At 37.1% G+C, this 16,926-nt stretch overlaps 1 protein-coding gene and 2 long non-coding RNA genes across 5 annotated transcripts; 1 reads left to right on the forward strand and 2 right to left on the reverse strand.

The window, feature by feature from the left end:
• Window positions 1-3,349: 3,349 nt before the first annotated feature.
• LOC131322690 (protein SUPPRESSOR OF GENE SILENCING 3-like) lies at window positions 3,350-11,797 on the forward strand. 2 transcript variants are annotated; one of them, XM_058354105.1, is made up of 6 exons: window positions 3,350-3,515; window positions 7,816-8,872; window positions 9,033-9,327; window positions 9,548-9,798; window positions 11,062-11,219; window positions 11,365-11,797. In XM_058354105.1, exons 2-6 carry the CDS (start codon window positions 7,835-7,837, stop codon window positions 11,594-11,596), a joined length of 1,974 nt encoding a protein of 657 aa, XP_058210088.1. In that variant the 5' UTR covers window positions 3,350-3,515; window positions 7,816-7,834; the 3' UTR covers window positions 11,597-11,797. The 2 variants fall into 2 exon arrangements, with proteins under 2 accessions (XP_058210088.1, XP_058210087.1); XM_058354104.1 differs by having other exon boundaries at window positions 3,378-3,496; window positions 7,822-8,872.
• LOC131322691 (uncharacterized) lies at window positions 7,190-7,809 on the reverse strand. The gene is made up of 2 exons (XR_009198920.1): window positions 7,628-7,809; window positions 7,190-7,524 (listed from the first exon to the last, which is right to left on the reverse strand). It is a non-coding gene; the product is annotated as an uncharacterized LOC131322691 (long non-coding RNA).
• A 3,615-nt stretch (window positions 11,798-15,412) lies between the features above and the next one.
• Window positions 15,413-16,926, reverse strand: LOC131323523 (uncharacterized). 2 transcript variants are annotated; one of them, XR_009199197.1, is made up of 3 exons: window positions 16,842-16,926; window positions 16,328-16,725; window positions 15,413-16,138 (listed from the first exon to the last, which is right to left on the reverse strand). It is a non-coding gene; the product is annotated as an uncharacterized LOC131323523 (long non-coding RNA). The 2 variants fall into 2 exon arrangements; XR_009199198.1 differs by having other exon boundaries at window positions 15,418-16,138; window positions 16,630-16,725.

Below are 16,926 nucleotides of genomic sequence, written 5' to 3' on the forward strand. Positions count from 1 at the left end.
AACTGAATTTTTTTTAAAAAAAAAAGTGTAAGGAGATAAAGTGAGATTTAATTAAGGAGTGTTTTTTTTTTCCTTTGGTAGCATTTAACATCAGATTTAAGGAGTTGCCCTTTTAAAAAAATGAGATTTGATTAAGGAGTTAACGGTGGAATACGGGTTAAACTTCGATTAAGTAGATGGAATAAATATATAAGTTTATTATAATATAATATATTCATTTTCGGCGACAAAATGACCTTTGGTAGCCAAATGGCAGCCTTTTGCCGACTAAAGATGTTTTAGTCGCCAAAGGTTCAGACAAACGGCGACAAAACGTATTTAGTCGCCAATTGGTTGCTTTCCCCGACTAATATTTTTGTCGCCTAATGTTTTTTTTTTTGCCGACTATTGGTTGGTCGCCAATTGTTTGTTTTCGGCGACCAAATGATCGTTGGTAGCCAAATGGTAGCACTTCTCTGACTAAAAATGTTTTAGTCGCCAAAGGTCTACAAAATCGGCGACAAAAAAGAATTTAGTCGCCAAATGTCTACGATCGGCGACAAAAAATATTTTAGTTGCCAAAAGTTGTCAATCAGCGACAAAAAATAGTTTGGTCGCCGAAAGTTGGTCGCCAAATGTGTTTTTTCTTGTGGTGGTAATTAACGTAGCGCATGCTAACTCGGTATCTGTTACTAGTTAGCCGATGCAACCTGCCAAAAAAAAAGAGATGACGCTTCCGTTCATATACCATTTCAATCATCTAGCAAGAAAATTTAATGTTATACAACCTGTCAAAAAAAGAAGTAAACAACAGCAAACCAAGACATACTAATTTCTATGTGGTTCTTCCTAAATAGAGACCACAGTTCGATTCAAAATCATCCACTATAGAAATGTAATTCCGATTCAAAATCATCAACAAAGTTGTACACTTTCTAAGCTATCTATTACTAGTTAGCCGATGCAACTTGTCAACAAAATAGATGATGCTTCAGTTCATATCTATATCTATATAGCTATTTCTTTCGGAACATTATAGTCAACAATTTTTGCCGAAGTTGTGTGCATGTTTATTTTCGTTTTCGTTTTCACAGCATAATTGTGTGCTAAATCCTTCATATGCTGCTTTAGTAAGTTTTGTAAGGACTTAGCCTTGGTTCAACTTATTTGATTAGTATATCACAAAGCTAGAAGTAGGGTGGAGGCAACAAATCATGGTAAACAATTACAGAAATTTGTAGAAGAGTACATGGTCATGGAAGTGTGGAAAAATCATACCACTTGAAAGACATTTTCTTTTCCCTTGCCCATGGATGTCACCATCTCTTTTCCCTTGCACTTTCCTCTAGGTTTTTCTTTTTCCTTCTAGAAAGATAAAAATGTATAAGGAAAATAGGAATAATGTTACTCGGTGAGTTGAACACATATATAAGAAGAATAGGAATAGAGTTGCTTGGTGAGTTTACCTTCGCCACATGTATATCATTTAAGGGTCCATCACGGATAATAATACATACGTTCCATGCTCAATGCAACGCAACTGAAATTTAAATAGTATCAAAAGATGCAAGAAAATTAGAAAAAAAAAAACATACAAAAAAAAAAAGAGAAATGAAGGATTTATCGTAATTTGGCTCAAGATATCACAAACCGCCCTATTTCAAAGAATTAGTAATCTATGCGGAGGGAGCACATGGGTTAGAGATAACAAAGATGCCTATCTAAAAGATTAAAGAAGGGACTTACATGGAAAGAATTCGTAATGTCATCCATGAAAAAGAAATCTCTTCAAATTAGCAAGTTTGAAATAAAAGACATGAAACTATAACCAACCAAGGTTACAATGCATAAATCCAATATTATTGAATTTTCCAAATAAAATGCATGCCTGTAGGAGATATTAAAAAAGAACACATATTCGCAAAATCTAAATTGATTATACTACAATCTTACAACCAAGTACAAAGAAAGGAAAAGAACCAATACATGTGAATTTTTTTTTTTGAAAATCAATACATGTGAATTTTAGTTAACACTTTTAATGCAGAAGACGGAAGTACACGATATAGTAGAGAGGGAGAGAGTATACATATACAGTTAGTTGTACTCTTGGAATACAACACATAGTAGGAACGGTCATTCGTTAACTCTTGGAATACATATACAGTTAAATCAATGGAACCACTCACCTCAATTCTTGTTTTGCCATTTTTGAAAGTAGAGTGATTGGGGTTGAGGAAGAGAGAGGGAGAGAGTAAAGACTCTCTCTCCTCAGCCTAAAAATTATGTGTAGGTTTACCATTTTCCGTATTTGCCATTTTAGAAAGAATACCCATATTGCTTTGCCGTTTCCAAAATCCCGTGGGAAAAAGAGCTGGCTAATTGCCGTTTTCCAAAATCGCATGGGAATACCCATATAGGTTTAGCCTAAACCGTTTAGGTGATGACTTTCCAAAATCATTGTACCATCCTTTCCATATTTTCGGTTAACTAGATAGAAGGTAGAAATATTTGTATCATCCTTTTCAAATATATCGTTAGCCCTTCTACCATGTAATTTCAGCTGTAGAAAAAATGTGTACCGATCTTAAGATCCAAAATATAGGAGGGAATATAGAGCATCTCCAACCTTGACCCAAATTTTTACCCAATTTGGGATCAAAATTTAGGTAAAAACCCATTTTGGGTTAGACTCACTCTAATAGCAAAACCCTATATTGACCCAATTCAATGGCATAGAGGTAAATAAAAGATAGGAGACGATCAGTCCGGCGAAGTTCAGCAGCTCCAACGAGGTAAAACCTTCTTCTTTGTCTGTACTTTCGTATAGAACTTGGATCGCTGCACCTTCTTCGTCTGCAATTTCTTCATCTGGTCCAGCTAGGTACAACCTTCTTCTTCGTCTGCACTCTCTCTCTCTCTCTCTCTCCTCTCTCTCTCTCTCTCAAGAACAGTTGGACAAAAATAGGTTTGAGCCTATCTTGTCCCATAATTGGGAAAAGAAATGGGTAAAACCCAAATATGAGAAAGGGTTTGAGTCATTAGTTTTTAAGGATTTTGCCCAAATTTTAAATTTGGGTCTTAAAATGGGTTAAGGCTGTATATGCTATTGGATTTGAAAACAATCCTTCCATATTATATAATAGATACCTCGTTAAGGCTCCAAAAAATTGACGAAAATTTAACAAATATGTATATGCTTATTGACTTATTTTCGTTTTTATTCAAAAAAAATTGATTTCGATCATAATTTTTTACTTTTTAGATTCATCTCGTCATGACGACGCAATAATTTTTAAAAAATTGACGAAAAACTAACCAATACGAAAAAAATTTAAATAAAAACAAAAAAATAAACCACTTTTAATTAGCCAAACAGCCTAAATGGTCCCCCCCCCCCCCCCCCCCCCCCCCCCCCGGGTTCTCTCCAATGGCTTGAAATTTCATCTGAGAAGAAGCTCCGTTTTCCGATTACCGTCATTTTTCCGGCGCGTTCTACTCTGTTCCTGAGGGGCGCGTTCTACTCTGTTCCTGAGGTACATTCCTTCTCTTCTTTCTCTCTCTCCTGTTTTTCGCCTGGACTTGGTTCGACTGTTAGGGTTTTTCTCTCCCCTCTATTTCTCTTCCAACTCTACCTTTGGCTTCAGTTCGTCTGGATATAGAATGCACATTCATGCATCCAATCGGTTTATTTCTCGCTCCTATTGAATGGCTTTTCTCCGTTTGATTTGATACAGAGAATCGGTGTTGATTGCTGAGGATCCCCCCCTCCCCCTTTTTTTTTTCTCCCCATTCTCTCTCTCTCTCTCTCTCTCTCTCTATATATATATATATATATAGACACACACACGCACATTTCGCCTCTTTTATATGATGTGTATCTAGATTTGTGGCTTTTATGTATTAGATACATTTACAGGTAATATATGCATTTCCCTTGGATGTTTTTCAGTCAAGTGAGAGTTACTGGATATGGCCCTGCTTTCCTTTCGTTGAACATTTATTTTTCTAATTCTTTTTTAATTTATTTTTCAATTTTTGTTCTGTCAAGTTGTTTCTTGTGCATGTGTACTTCTGATTGTGTGTATGTGCATCTGGGTTCATGACGTGCTCTTCCTGTTGATATATCGATGACTTCAATGGGTTTTAGTTTGGATTTTCTGTTTTCTGGTAAAAGATACAATTCCTTTTACTAATTGTTATTTTTTCTGTTCCGTTCCCCCCTTGCCTTTCAAGTTTGAGGTATTTTACGCGCATGAATATGGTTTTCTCCCCTCTAAATGCTGGCAAGGGACACTAGTTTGATTAAACCGTTGCCGGTTTAAATCCTAAATCCAGTCAGGTTTCTAAAAACACTGCTCGAAATGTCCAAACTGTTTCCTGTTAGAAAAGTACTAAGGAGTCAGGAATGAGTTTTCTCTTCTACAAATTGAAAGTTAACATAGTGCATAATAAAGATTGCAAAATCCACTAGTGTGTGACTGTGTGTTATACTGTTATGTAATATTGTCATTGCATACTTTTTTCGGGCTTCTATCCAAAACAACCAAAATAAAATAAGCTACTGTCTACGATGGCTCACTGAATTTTTAAAAAGCAATGAGCTTGCCTTTTAGAAATGGTCAAGTCTTGTTGGAGAGTTTTCTATTCTGAAAAAAAAAAATTAAATCAAGAGTGATGATGCACATACTTTTGGCTAATGACTGTACATATAAGTGCCTACTCATTTTCTCATATTGACCTTGTCTTTATGGGTTGAGGACAATGGTTTTTGGTTCTCTCACTTTGGTGTTGTCCTTCTTTCTGTGCTAACTTTAACTACCTATGTTTTACGATGGTTGCTTCCAATTTAGCTTTCACAGTTCCACTTGACGTTCCTCTTGTATGTGTGTCGAATGTGGTGTTGTGTATTTTATTTTAGTTGTTAGATATCATTTTTACCAAGTATCTACAATTCCGTAGAACATTGCTTCAAAGAAAGCAGAGTTATGTATTCGTAATTCAAATATGTTTAGATACTTAAAGAACTTCATTTCCTTATGGAATCATTTTTCTTGGGTAATATATAAGAAATGGTTCCTAGTTACACATTACATCCTCTTTTAGTATTGTCAGTCACACCCTGCACTGGTCTCACTCTAAGTATCCACCCAGCTTAGTCTTTGAGGGAACATCTGGCACTCGTTAGTATCTCTTCTTCCTCTTTGTTTCACGAAGGAGATGATTTTGTCATTTTCTTAGCTAAAGCCGGTGTAGATAGCTGTAGTTCGTTTAATGGTATCTAAACTTTTGATTAACATGAACCAAAAAATTGTTGGACTTCATTGATTCCTCCTTGAATTGCATATAGTACCAAAACAAACCACTTCTTATCTCGGTGCATCGGTAAATTAAAATGGCTTTGTAATCGACATGCCTCCTAAATTTTCTTTCATGAGCAATTTTCAGTTGTCATTGCTTTTTTTTTTTGTTTAGAGCTCGGGATACCTCTACTTCTCATATATCTTTTTTTTTTTACACTCTTTATTTTCTATGATACTTCTTTTTGTTGAGGATGATATCAGTAAACTCTGTTCAGCTTTATATGGTGCAATATTGCACTTGATTTCTACTCAATGTTTTCACTTTTTCTGACCTCTATACGAGTTTCTGGAAGGCACATTGGATTAGGACTATATGAGGAGAATTTCTGCATTCATACCTAAGCGTGATATTACGGGCTTGTTTTACTGCATGGAATATGCATTCAAATTATCTGCAGGGTTGGCACCACATTATGGCTGTCGTGCTAAGTTGAACACTGTCATTTATCAGAAAGAATTTCATTGTACGTAGTTTTCTACGGTAGCATGATAGCATATTAAGTTGAACACCCTTGGCATTGGCATTTCACGTTGAACACCTCCCCATGGATTCTCCCACTTGGCTCCTTATTTGAACTGTACAAATATTGCCTTTGAATTCGTTTCAACATGAAAAAGAATGTAACTACACTCATCATTGTTGTAACATTTAGTTGTAAGATCTCATTTTTATCAGTAAATTGTACTCCATTTAGTTTGGGTAGAGTTTTGCCCCTATCGAAAGACTCCCCATTTAATCCATTTTCTCAACAGTTGACTCTCTTCGCCAATACATTTTAATCAAAGTGGTTTCCCCCGCTGTGGAGAATACAAAATCCTTTCCCAAACCAAGCCAAACCAAACCAAACAGAGCCTTCAAGTCCCAATCAACTAGGGTTGGCTATATGAAACCTCTGTCTGTATGGAGTTTTTTCAATACAAGATCCTCTACTCATGGTAGAAAAACATAAATGCACTCTCTTCTAGTGAGGAGTTAAAAGATTTGCTGCATTTTTCTTTGAACTACTCTCGTCTTTTGAATTTGATTATTAGAGGCCCAGTATGCCACATCTCTATCACATTCAATCCTCTTTTGTGTAACTGCTACACAACCTCTCTCACACAATTTGTGGACTCAAGGTCCTCAACAGCTATGTGGGTCCCTCCTTGCTGTTGAAGAGGCCATAGCACCATCTTGGTTTACCCACCAGAAAACGGAGTTTATTTTATGCAGCTTTTCCCCAATTATAAAGAGGAGGTTTCAATGACATTCCTATGCACAAAAGGGCTAATGGCAAGCCTTACTGTTGGAAGTTGATTGTTTGTCTAAAAAAATTTATTTCTCAAAATATTCACCAACTTTGATGGTTAAGCTTCTGTTGGAATTTAGCAGTTAACCTTCAATTTGATGACAGCCCTTGCTGAATTCCTGGTGCTGATTCCGATTCTCTAAACTTTTTTTTTATTTTTTTTGCCAGTTTGGGTCCTTGACTCCTTGGGGAAGATTACTTCAGATATCAAAATAATTTCTGAGGTTTTTCTAATATTTGATCTTGTGAAACTGTCCTCACTTGACTCTTTCGTTCTAACTTCTACCATGGGGGCTTAAACTCATTGCATTATGATGCTGACATGATAGGATGTCAATCCTTTGATGAATAATTGGAGTACTATAGTGATGTGCTCATTGGAAGTTGGTTAGGTGATAAAGTTATCTCCACCAATCTAGGCCTTATGGTCTTTTAATTCTCATATGCACCACTTGTTGGAAGCTGAATGAGTTTAAGTTGCTAGCAATGTATCTGGTTTCTGTTATGTTGTGCTTCTTATTTGAATATCTTTGATGTAGGTATAGGTCAGTAAAAATATTTTCGAAGTATAATATTTTTTTTCCTATGATCCGTATGTGCATGTAAATTGTTGATGTATCTATGCATGTGTTAGGTACTCTACTGCAATTGACATGATTGATTTGGCTTGGGACTTGGCATTGCTTGTGGACCCATGTAGAAGTAGCTTTGGAAGTGTCATATATTTGTCAAGTGTTGTTTTTTATTGAATTTTTATGATCTTTTATGGACTCTGGTTTGTGGGGTGTGAGTGTGTACGTGAGAGTTTTTCCTATTTGTTCTTTTTGCATATCACTTTGAGTGATTGATGAAAGTTATGAAGCGCTCCATTGCGTCACTAATTCAGAACGACCCTTTTTTTATTGATTACATCTGCTATGTTGAGCAAACATAGATATCTGCTTTTCATCTGTTGTAGGTCACTAATTCAGAACGACACTTTTTTCAGAACGACACTTTTTTTTCTTGATTATCTGCTATGTTGAGCGAACATAGATATCTGCTTTTCATCTGTTGTATTCTCATCGTAGTCATGCTAAGTTGCTATAATGTTTCCTTATCAATGTTGGTAGGCTTCTGTTCTGTTTTATTGAGCATTTGTTTCACATAGTGCTATCTGATATTCTAATGCAAAACATGACCAGGAAGAGGGTGCTAAATATAATGAGTTCATGGAAAGGGGGTGGAAAGCCATTTGTTGCTGGTACTTCTCACTCATCATCCAAGTTCAGTGGCATACCTGAGAGCTTGAGTCCGAAGGTGGATCAATTGACAGATGCTGTAGCTGACGTGAGCTTAGAGGGTGGCGAATGGGAGGTTTGCACAAGTAAGGCCAAAAATAGAGCTTTTGGAGGCGGTGCTGGAAAACCATGGCCTTCTCAGAGTTCCGGTGCTAAAGTATGGGGACATCCTGCTGCTGTCCAAGAGCTGGGTGGCGTGCAGATTAGTGGTGGATTGGGTACGGTTCCTCCTGGCAATAGCTGGCCAACACTTGATGCTGGTTCAAGAAGGCCTTCAGGGAGAGGAAATAATTCAAGGCCCCAATCAGCTGGTAGAGGTTTTGTGAGCAACAGCAACACCCCTTCCCCACGAGCAATCCCTCTTCCTTTGGAGCACGGGTGGAATTGGCCTACGAGAGTTGCTGCCAGTAGCCAGTCTTCAGAAGATGCTACAGGACAAAGAGACACCACCATACACTTGGACGACCCCACTCCTGTTGATGACGATGATGGCAAGATTGAAAATGATGATGACTCAGATGATACAGATGATGAACTATTAACTGACGAATATGATTCTGATGTGAGTGAGAAAAGCCATGACTCCCGCAAGAATAGTAAGTGGTTCAAGATTTTTTTTAAAAACTTGGACAAACTAAGTTTGGATGATATGCATGGTCCAGCAAGACAGTGGCATTGCCCAGCTTGCAAAGGGGGTCCTGGAGAAATTGACTGGTATCGAGGTCTGCAGCCACTCATGACGCATGCCAAAACAAAAGGATCAAAGAGGGTGAAGCTGCATAGAGGTTTCGCAGAACTTTTGGATGAAGAGCTCCGCAGGCGGGGTACTTCAGTCATACCAGCTGGTGAAACATTTGGCAAGTGGAAGGGTCTTGATGAAATGGTCAAAGATCGCTCTATTGTTTGGCCGCCAATGGTTGTCATTATGAACACAAGGCTTGAGCAGGATGAAAATGACAAGGTACAGTTAACATATCACTGTTTTTTACTGCGGGCACGATTCATGACGTAGGATGTATGTGTGTTTATGGCATTGGACGAAGCAATCTTGCCACACTGTATCAGTTATTAGAAGGTTTTATGCTTGACATTTGAATTCTCATTTGCAACTGTATTTGCAGTGGCTTGGCATGGGAAATCAAGAGCTTCTTGATTCCTTTAGTTCATACTCTGCAGTGAAGGCTCGACATGCCTATGGCCCACAGGGGCACCGAGGGATGAGTGTTTTGATTTTTGAAAACTCGGCAATGGGCTTTTTAGAGGCCGAACGTCTTCATAACCATTTCCAGGAACAAGGAACTGATAGGGACGCTTGGGACCGTCGTCCAGTCCTATTCTATCCTGGTGGAAAGCGCCAACTTTATGGCTACATGGCAGAGAAACAAGACCTGGATCTTTTTAATAAGCACTGCCATGGTTTTCTCTCTCTCTCTCTCTCTCTCTCACACACACACACACATATATATATATATATATATATATATATATATATATATATATATATATATATATATATATCTGTGTGTGCGCGTGCGTGGTGGCAGGGCTAGGGCTTACTAGTTGGATTTCAATTATATTATTATGATTCCGGTAATTGAGTACCTCCTTTGTTTGGTCATGCTTTATTGTTGAGTAGGCAACAAAGCTGCCCGACTGAAGTTTGAGACTAGGTCATATCAGGAGATGGTTGTGAACCAAATGCGACAAATGAGTGAAGATAACCAGCAGTTGATCTGGTTTAAGGATAAAGTGGCTAAAGAGCAAAGACGTTCAAAAGCTCTTGTTGAGTCTTTTGAGGTAGTATCTGAGAAGTTGCGCAAGACCGTGGAGGAAAACCGCATTGTCAGGCAAAGGAGCAAAATGCATCATGAGCAGAACAAGGAAGAGGTAATAACAGGGGTGGATATAAATTGAATGTCCTGCCTGATGTCCGGACAAGGAGTTTGCATTAGATGTTTTGGTAACTGTTATTGCCTGCATTGTTGCCATTTGCAGTTGGTAGGTGTGATCTCTTAAGATAGCTTCTAGTGGAGGGGTTTGTTGTCATGACCATTTTAATTTTGAGCATAACCCTTGCAGCCATGACTGTTAATGTGTCATGCATTTTTTTACTACCTTTAGTCGATCATCTTGCTTCTGATTTTGAGTTTGTGTAGACATTGACGGAAATGATTGGAATGCCATCAGGAGATGCATTAAGTTCTCTGGTTTTCTTCTAATCTACTTGATTAAGGACCCATAAACATTTCAATTCTGAATCCTATGGTTCATGCCCAAATGGAGTAGGCTCTATTTTTGCCTGCAGAGATGCAGTTTCATGTACTGCTATAACATAGCCATTTTGACTCTGTTAAGTTTATATGCAACGGTTTTGTTCACACTACAGCTGTTTCATGTACTGCTATAACATAGCCATTTTGACTCTGTTAAGTTTATATGCAACGGTTTTGTTCACACTACAGCCGCCATTTCCAGAACTTTTCACGTCTCAGATATTCACATGTTTTCCACATCGGCTTATCCTCTTAATGTCAGTAGTTTCAATTGTGCGTCCTATACTGAAATCATTCAGTAAAAAGATAAAATAGCTGGTCTATTATCAATATATGTGACAGAAAACAATGTCCTTATTTGCATGTCAACGGAGGTATGAAGTGGACCTGGTTTTTACTTCAGCGAGAATACTTGCTGAGTATAATTTGTTGCGAGGTTCTCTCTTTTTTGTTTTTATTTTCATGTACTTCAAATGAATCCACATCCTCATGTACTTTAAACACATTCCTTGTCATCTGATTGACGCACCCTTCTACTTGCACAATATGAGTTTCTAGCAGCATTTGGGACCTCTCCTGGTGGTCCTATGTTTGGTATTGTTGTCGAGTACGATGCCAGAAGTTATTTTGCATTTGCACTTGAGCATGAATCGGGTGGCGGGCTTATGGTATGATGCGAACTTTGCAGCTATGGATTTCGGGTTTGAGATTAATCTCTTGTTAGCATTGAAAGTCGTCTCCCACGCCCTAGACCCTAGTGGATGGATTCTAGTTTGGAATTTTTTTCTGATCTTTTTTCAATGGCTCTTGGTTTTAGTAATTTGTTTTGTTCTTTCAGTTCATTTGGTTGTTTCATTTATTTTCCATATATCATTAGATGGACTTTCAAGAACAATTCTTCAAAGACCAGCTTGAAACCATCCATAAAACTAGGGATGCAAAGGAAGACGAGTTTGAGAAGATTCAGCAGGAGGAGCGAGAGAAGAAGAAACAATCAAATTCACATGTTTCTGCCAAGGGGGATCGTATCCGCAGGTAATTTGCCTTGGGTGTGTAATGTATGCTACATGATTGTGCATGAAACGCATAGGGGTTTGATTTTGCGAAGTTTGTAACACATTTTTACTCCTCGAGTTGCTCTCTTTTCTTAGACCTTCACATGCTTTTGTCTGTATAACAGGGAGGAAGATTTTGCAAAGTTTGTCAAGTCTCAGGACAAAGAGATGGAGAAATTTGTGTCTGAGAGGGAGAAGTTGGTGAAAGCTTATGAAGACAACAAAATCTCAATGAAGCAGAGGCATTTCAAGGAAGAGGTTCAGCTGGAGAAGGATTTTGATACTGCCCTTAACCAGCTAATGAACAAGTACATTCCACACCTGTCAGAGGAAGAAGGCAACAGCAGTGATCAGTAATTAAGATTGAAGGGAGAGACTTGTAACTCCCAACTTATGGTTAAACAATATTATCGTACTCTTTTTCTAATCCTTATACTTTATGACCATCAGCAGTAACAGTTTCAAAAAACAAAGTAAAAAGAAGTCACGAAAGACAGTGTTCTTCATGGACTGGCTGACTGTTTTACTTCTACTCTACATATAAGGTTTTATGGTGTCGATGGCTATGTTTTTTTCCTGCTGATCTTCTCTCCTTTTTCTTGTTTTCTTCATTGATGTAAAATGCCATCCCTGGAGGATGGATTACAAAAGTGCTTGGATTATTATATATCTTCAGTGCTGTCTTTAGACAGGTCAACAGTTTACTCACAAGGAAAGGGACTCTAGCAGACCAGAGTTTCTTGCGGACTTTACACGTGAGATAGCTCTAGTAACCATCCGGGACAGTCTTGCGGAGGATTTGTTGCCTTTTTGGAATTATTATTACTCCACTTGATTTTGCTTGATCCACGCATTAACTTGAAATTTTTTGTGGCATTTTTTGTTTTACAGGAATTTGTTTGGTTGTACAGACTCTTATATCCCTCCTTCCTCCTCTCTTATAATCCAAATCTGAGCCTATCCTACCACTAAGAGCCACCCTCGGGCATCTGCTGCCGTTGCATCTAGCCACCACCAGCTTCTTAGTCTCTCTCCGCCCTCCCTCTTTCGGTATTGCTGCCCCAAAAATTTCTGCCCCCAAAATTTCCAACCCAAATCTGTCGTAAACCACAACTACCGGCTCTTTTTGTCCCGCTCTTTTATCAATTGAAAATTTGAAAATCTGTATAGGAAGGCATCAATTGAAAATTTGAAAATCTGTTAAGGAAAGAAAAAGAAAAACCAATCACACTGTGTTTCTCCCTCTCCCCACAATTTACACATACCCATGCTTATATTTCCACATATTAACTACTCGGCTCTAGTCAAATGCGCAAATCTAGTGGCCCTATTATATTTAACATCTAATGTGTTATACTAAATGAATAAACCATTTTGGGGTGGTGTTATTCTTTCCTTTCTTTTTTCTTATTTTTACATTTGCCTTTTTCCTTTTCCTTCCTTCACTCAGTGAGTGTTCACGTGGCTTCTATTGCTTCTACTATTGATGCTTACATGGTCTTTTACTAGAAAAAAAAATATAGTTTTTTCTGAGCCTATGTAGCTCATTAAACCAGAAGATCTTCATGTAGGGTTTCTAGCTTTTACAAGAAAATTCGCATTTTACAGCGTTCGAAAAACTCTATTAAATGATATATACAACGTTTTTTTCAAACGTTGTATTAGCCGATGTTATTAAAAGTCTTAGACTTAAGACAGCGTTTTTTAAACGCTATAGAATGTAGACTTTAGACGGCGTTTTAAGAACACTATAAAATGTAAAGTTTCTATAGTGTTTTAAAAACGCTGTAGAATGTAAAATTTTTATAGTGTTCTAAGAACGCTATATTAGCCAATTTTTTGCATTTTTTTAAAAAATTCTATAAATACCAATATATTAACATTTTCAAATAAAATCATGATAATTTCATTTAAGAAACAAAAATGATTTATTCCATTCAACACCAAGTATATTCAAATGTCAAATACAATAAATAATTCAATCATTGAATACAAATTTTCATTACATTACCTTGGGAATCAATTTCCCAACAAAAACTACATAAAAGAGCCCGACTAATTGGACTTATTGAAAAATAACTAATGTCATTCTACTTTCCTAAAAATGTAATCATGCACTATGCCAACCATCTCATTCCGCAGATTTTCTTTACTTGAAGCTTACTTCTTTGCTGAGCTTATACCATTTTTGCTCCCAAGGCCAACTACATAAATGGGATACTTGAAACCCTCCAAAATATGAGAAACATGCCCGTATGTTGAAGTTGTATCAGAAGTTGTGGCAGCCAAAATCATCCCCGACAAGATGCAGCACGTAGTAGAAGTCCGAAGAAAAACAATTGCAGCAAGAGCTATAATAGATATCCACACCAAGCAAACAAAAGCAGGCATTACCTTCTTCCAATTCCTCCTCGCCTAGAAGATAAAAATTTGGCTGCCTGCATTTAGGGAAAAAAAAAAAAAAAAATTGGGCCTAAGTGTCAGATTATGTAACAAGGTCCCGGGTTAAAAAGAAACTTACAACAATACTAAGCAAAAAAAAACTAATGACAACCAATATGGATCCATTTGGATAGATGTGGATTTCCAATGAAGAGCTTAATTCACATAATTATTTGACAAGAATAGGAAACTCGACAACATCATAAAATGAAAATAACTCAAGTTTAGAATTGATAGTCTGCATGGCAACTTTAATATTAAGTTTGACAACTCCATTTTTAGTAGAAGCCATGGTGCACCTATTAACATAAAAGAATAAAATAGGTATTATACTATGCATATAGTTTAATAGTCAAAACTCTTTCAAAATCAGCAAACCAAACGGCAGGCTAAATATCCAAACCACACAAAGCAAAACCTATAGAAATACTTACCCCCTACCCAATAGATATACTTTTGCCCCTTCTTTTTACTTTGAATCCAAGTCCAGCACTTGCCATACTTCATATAAAAAGACTTTAAATACCATATCATGCTCTAGAAATCAAACCAAGATCTTTCTAACACTTTCAGCAACCAACATACCTTTAGACTCCCGAACTAACAGTTCCAACTTTTATGCACCAAATTCAACACCTAATTTCCCTGTTTCAGCAACTACAACATTATATTCCAGTAAACAAAACCATTTAGCATATAGCATTTAACATCAAATTCTTGAATTCAATTTAAATTTTCAAGCTTCATGTTCTACAGTTCTAGCAACAGATTTTCAACAACAAAAAGACATTCCATTAATCATGTTTTCACCATGTTTTCACCAATCAAGGACTATAGACTGGAAAGAGGGATTGGCACCTTCTTTTTCTCTCTCCAATCTGCAATTCAGCTATACAAGTGGGTTGGGCACCAAAGGATCACTGATAAGGCAGTCGTCAATCAATCAATCAAACGAATTGAGTTACTAGAACATTACAGTATAGTGAAGTTCCATAAAGCCCATATAAAAAAATTTAACCAACTTACGAAGAACGAATCACATAAATATGAGGTGTCAATGTTCCAATCTTAAAACTACACCAAAATGCACATACTTTGTCTTTTCCGATCCATCACCAAGGTTGACCCTTCTCATCATACTTGGACTTCAACTCAACTACCTCCATCCACGACAATGGTCTTCATGCACTTACCATCTAAGAGTTAAAAGTTAAAAACATTAGAACTCAAGATAGAAACAGCAAGGTAAATTTTCATTAATAACCAGAGAACAAGGAATGATTGTGCAAAATCAAATGCTTATAGTCTCTGCAACTGATTTCCCTGTTCCAGCAACTAGAATATCCCATTCCAGCACCTATATTTGCAGCAAGTGAAACCATTCCACGTAATTTAATATGACCCAATTATAACTTCCCACAGTATACCCACTAGTTACTCTTCTTAATCACTAGACATACATATATTTTCTTGTTTGGTTCCTATGAAATGAGGAAAATCCAGTAACTTTTGGAGATTTAGCTCCTACATAATTTCTATACAAAACTTTCCTGAGCTCAGACAGCAATATAAAATAGCAAACCATCTTAGAAAAAGACACGAATTAGGAGCTGGAAAGATCTTACTCCATCCATCACATTCTGGTGAAAAGCATCCAGAAAATTTAGGAGTTTTGCACCACTACCCAGTGACGTTTGCAATTGATTGTAACAGTGCCTTTACCCTAAAGAACAAAAGTAAGTTAAGCAACATAATCCTAGTTTTGAAATATTAAGCGCTGACCCTTCATTTCCATGTTGCAGTGTAGTGGTACATACTACCTCAATCCCAAAATTTTAGTCCTTGTGAAATACCAACTTTTTAAGGAGACATATAATTAAAGCACTTCAAGTCAAACCAGAAGGTATTTTACCAAAAACAACCGACACATTTGAAACCAAAAAAAGGAGAGGCAATTTTGGAGTTTATGTATGTCCACAAAGGGTTGAAATAGAGAGGCAATTTGGAGTTTAATGGCTCTTCTTGCCAAAAGTACTTATAGATATAATCATCATGCCCAATAAGACCTGCTAATGATAAACAAAAGACCTCTGGTAATGTTAACCCAGTCGTGCTCGGATCACTATTAGAACTAACACTTCTGCAGTTACCAACTTCATCAATATCCCCTCAGCCAGAAGCCTGTAAAAACATCATAGGAGCATGTTGAATTACCTGCAGAAACAATTCTCGTTGCTATTTCCTTAATAAACAAAGGACATACTTGAATGTCTCTATTGATCTGGTGTTTTCCTTCTATTGTGCTAGACACAGAGATGAATTCCCTTCCTGCCATATCCTTCTTGTTATTCGTAGATATGCCAGTAGTGGTACCAGCAACTTTTGTCTCAATAAATAGCCCATCTCCCAAAAATCAGCCTCATTGATAGAAACAGTTTTGTTAGCATAAAAGAGCATCTGTACAAAAAGGAGAATTGAAGTGATCTGAGAGGGAAAAACATTAACAAAAAGAATTCTAGGAGCAGAACTATTGATGGTACTAGTTCGAGGGCAAAACACATATTCAGGTACAAACCAATACTAACAATTTTTTCTCGATAAGTACAAACAAATGCTAATGATGCAGAGACATAAAAACTTCTATACTCAGTTTAGCATGCATAGATGACCGCAAAGGATTTCCTCAATTCCCCTAAAACAAAAGAGTTACTTCAATCATACGGAGTATAACAAACAAAAGACAGGTACAGGCCCTTAAAGAGTATACAAAATCCCAGCAGCCACAGAGAATGAAAACAAAAACGTATACAGAAAAACAAATGCATAAGCAGGAGAGTAGGAGATCTTTGCTATGTGAGAAAGCTGAATGCTAGAAATAAAAAGACGAAAATATATTCTCTCTACACCTCAACCATGGAAGACTCCTTGGCCTATATTAGGTAACTTACAACTTTTCAAACGCTGAAAATTTTTGCTAGCTAACTGCAGAAACCTTAAACCAATTGTTGGAGCTGCTTATATTCGAAAGCTACATCTCGTAATCTCTGCTCCAAAAATAAGAAAGTTTGCAAAGAGAATTCAAAGACAATGCCAAAGCACTAAAAATGGGAATTACAAAAAAAAAAAGAAACAATGATCCAATAATGAGGCAAATATATACCTTAAGCCAAGCTGAAACAGAGCATGAAAATGCCCTCAAAGTAGCTGATGATAACCTCACAGTTGTCTCCACCTTATTGACTACC

Source organism: Rhododendron vialii, chromosome 4a (genome assembly GCF_030253575.1).
Source record: "Rhododendron vialii isolate Sample 1 chromosome 4a, ASM3025357v1".
Classification (NCBI taxonomy): Eukaryota; Viridiplantae; Streptophyta; class Magnoliopsida; order Ericales; family Ericaceae; genus Rhododendron; species Rhododendron vialii.

Bases quoted from the DNA above. Each gene is read 5' to 3' on its own strand.
- LOC131322690 (XM_058354105.1), top strand. From the start codon at position 7,835: ATGAGTTCATGGAAAGGGGGTGGAAAGCCATTTGTTGCTGGTACTTCT. The intron at 9,328-9,547 runs GTTTTCTCTCTC...ATTGTTGAGTAG, and splicing joins TTTTAATAAGCACTGCCATG to GCAACAAAGCTGCCCGACTG. The intron at 11,220-11,364 runs GTAATTTGCCTT...TCTGTATAACAG, and splicing joins AAGGGGGATCGTATCCGCAG to GGAGGAAGATTTTGCAAAGT.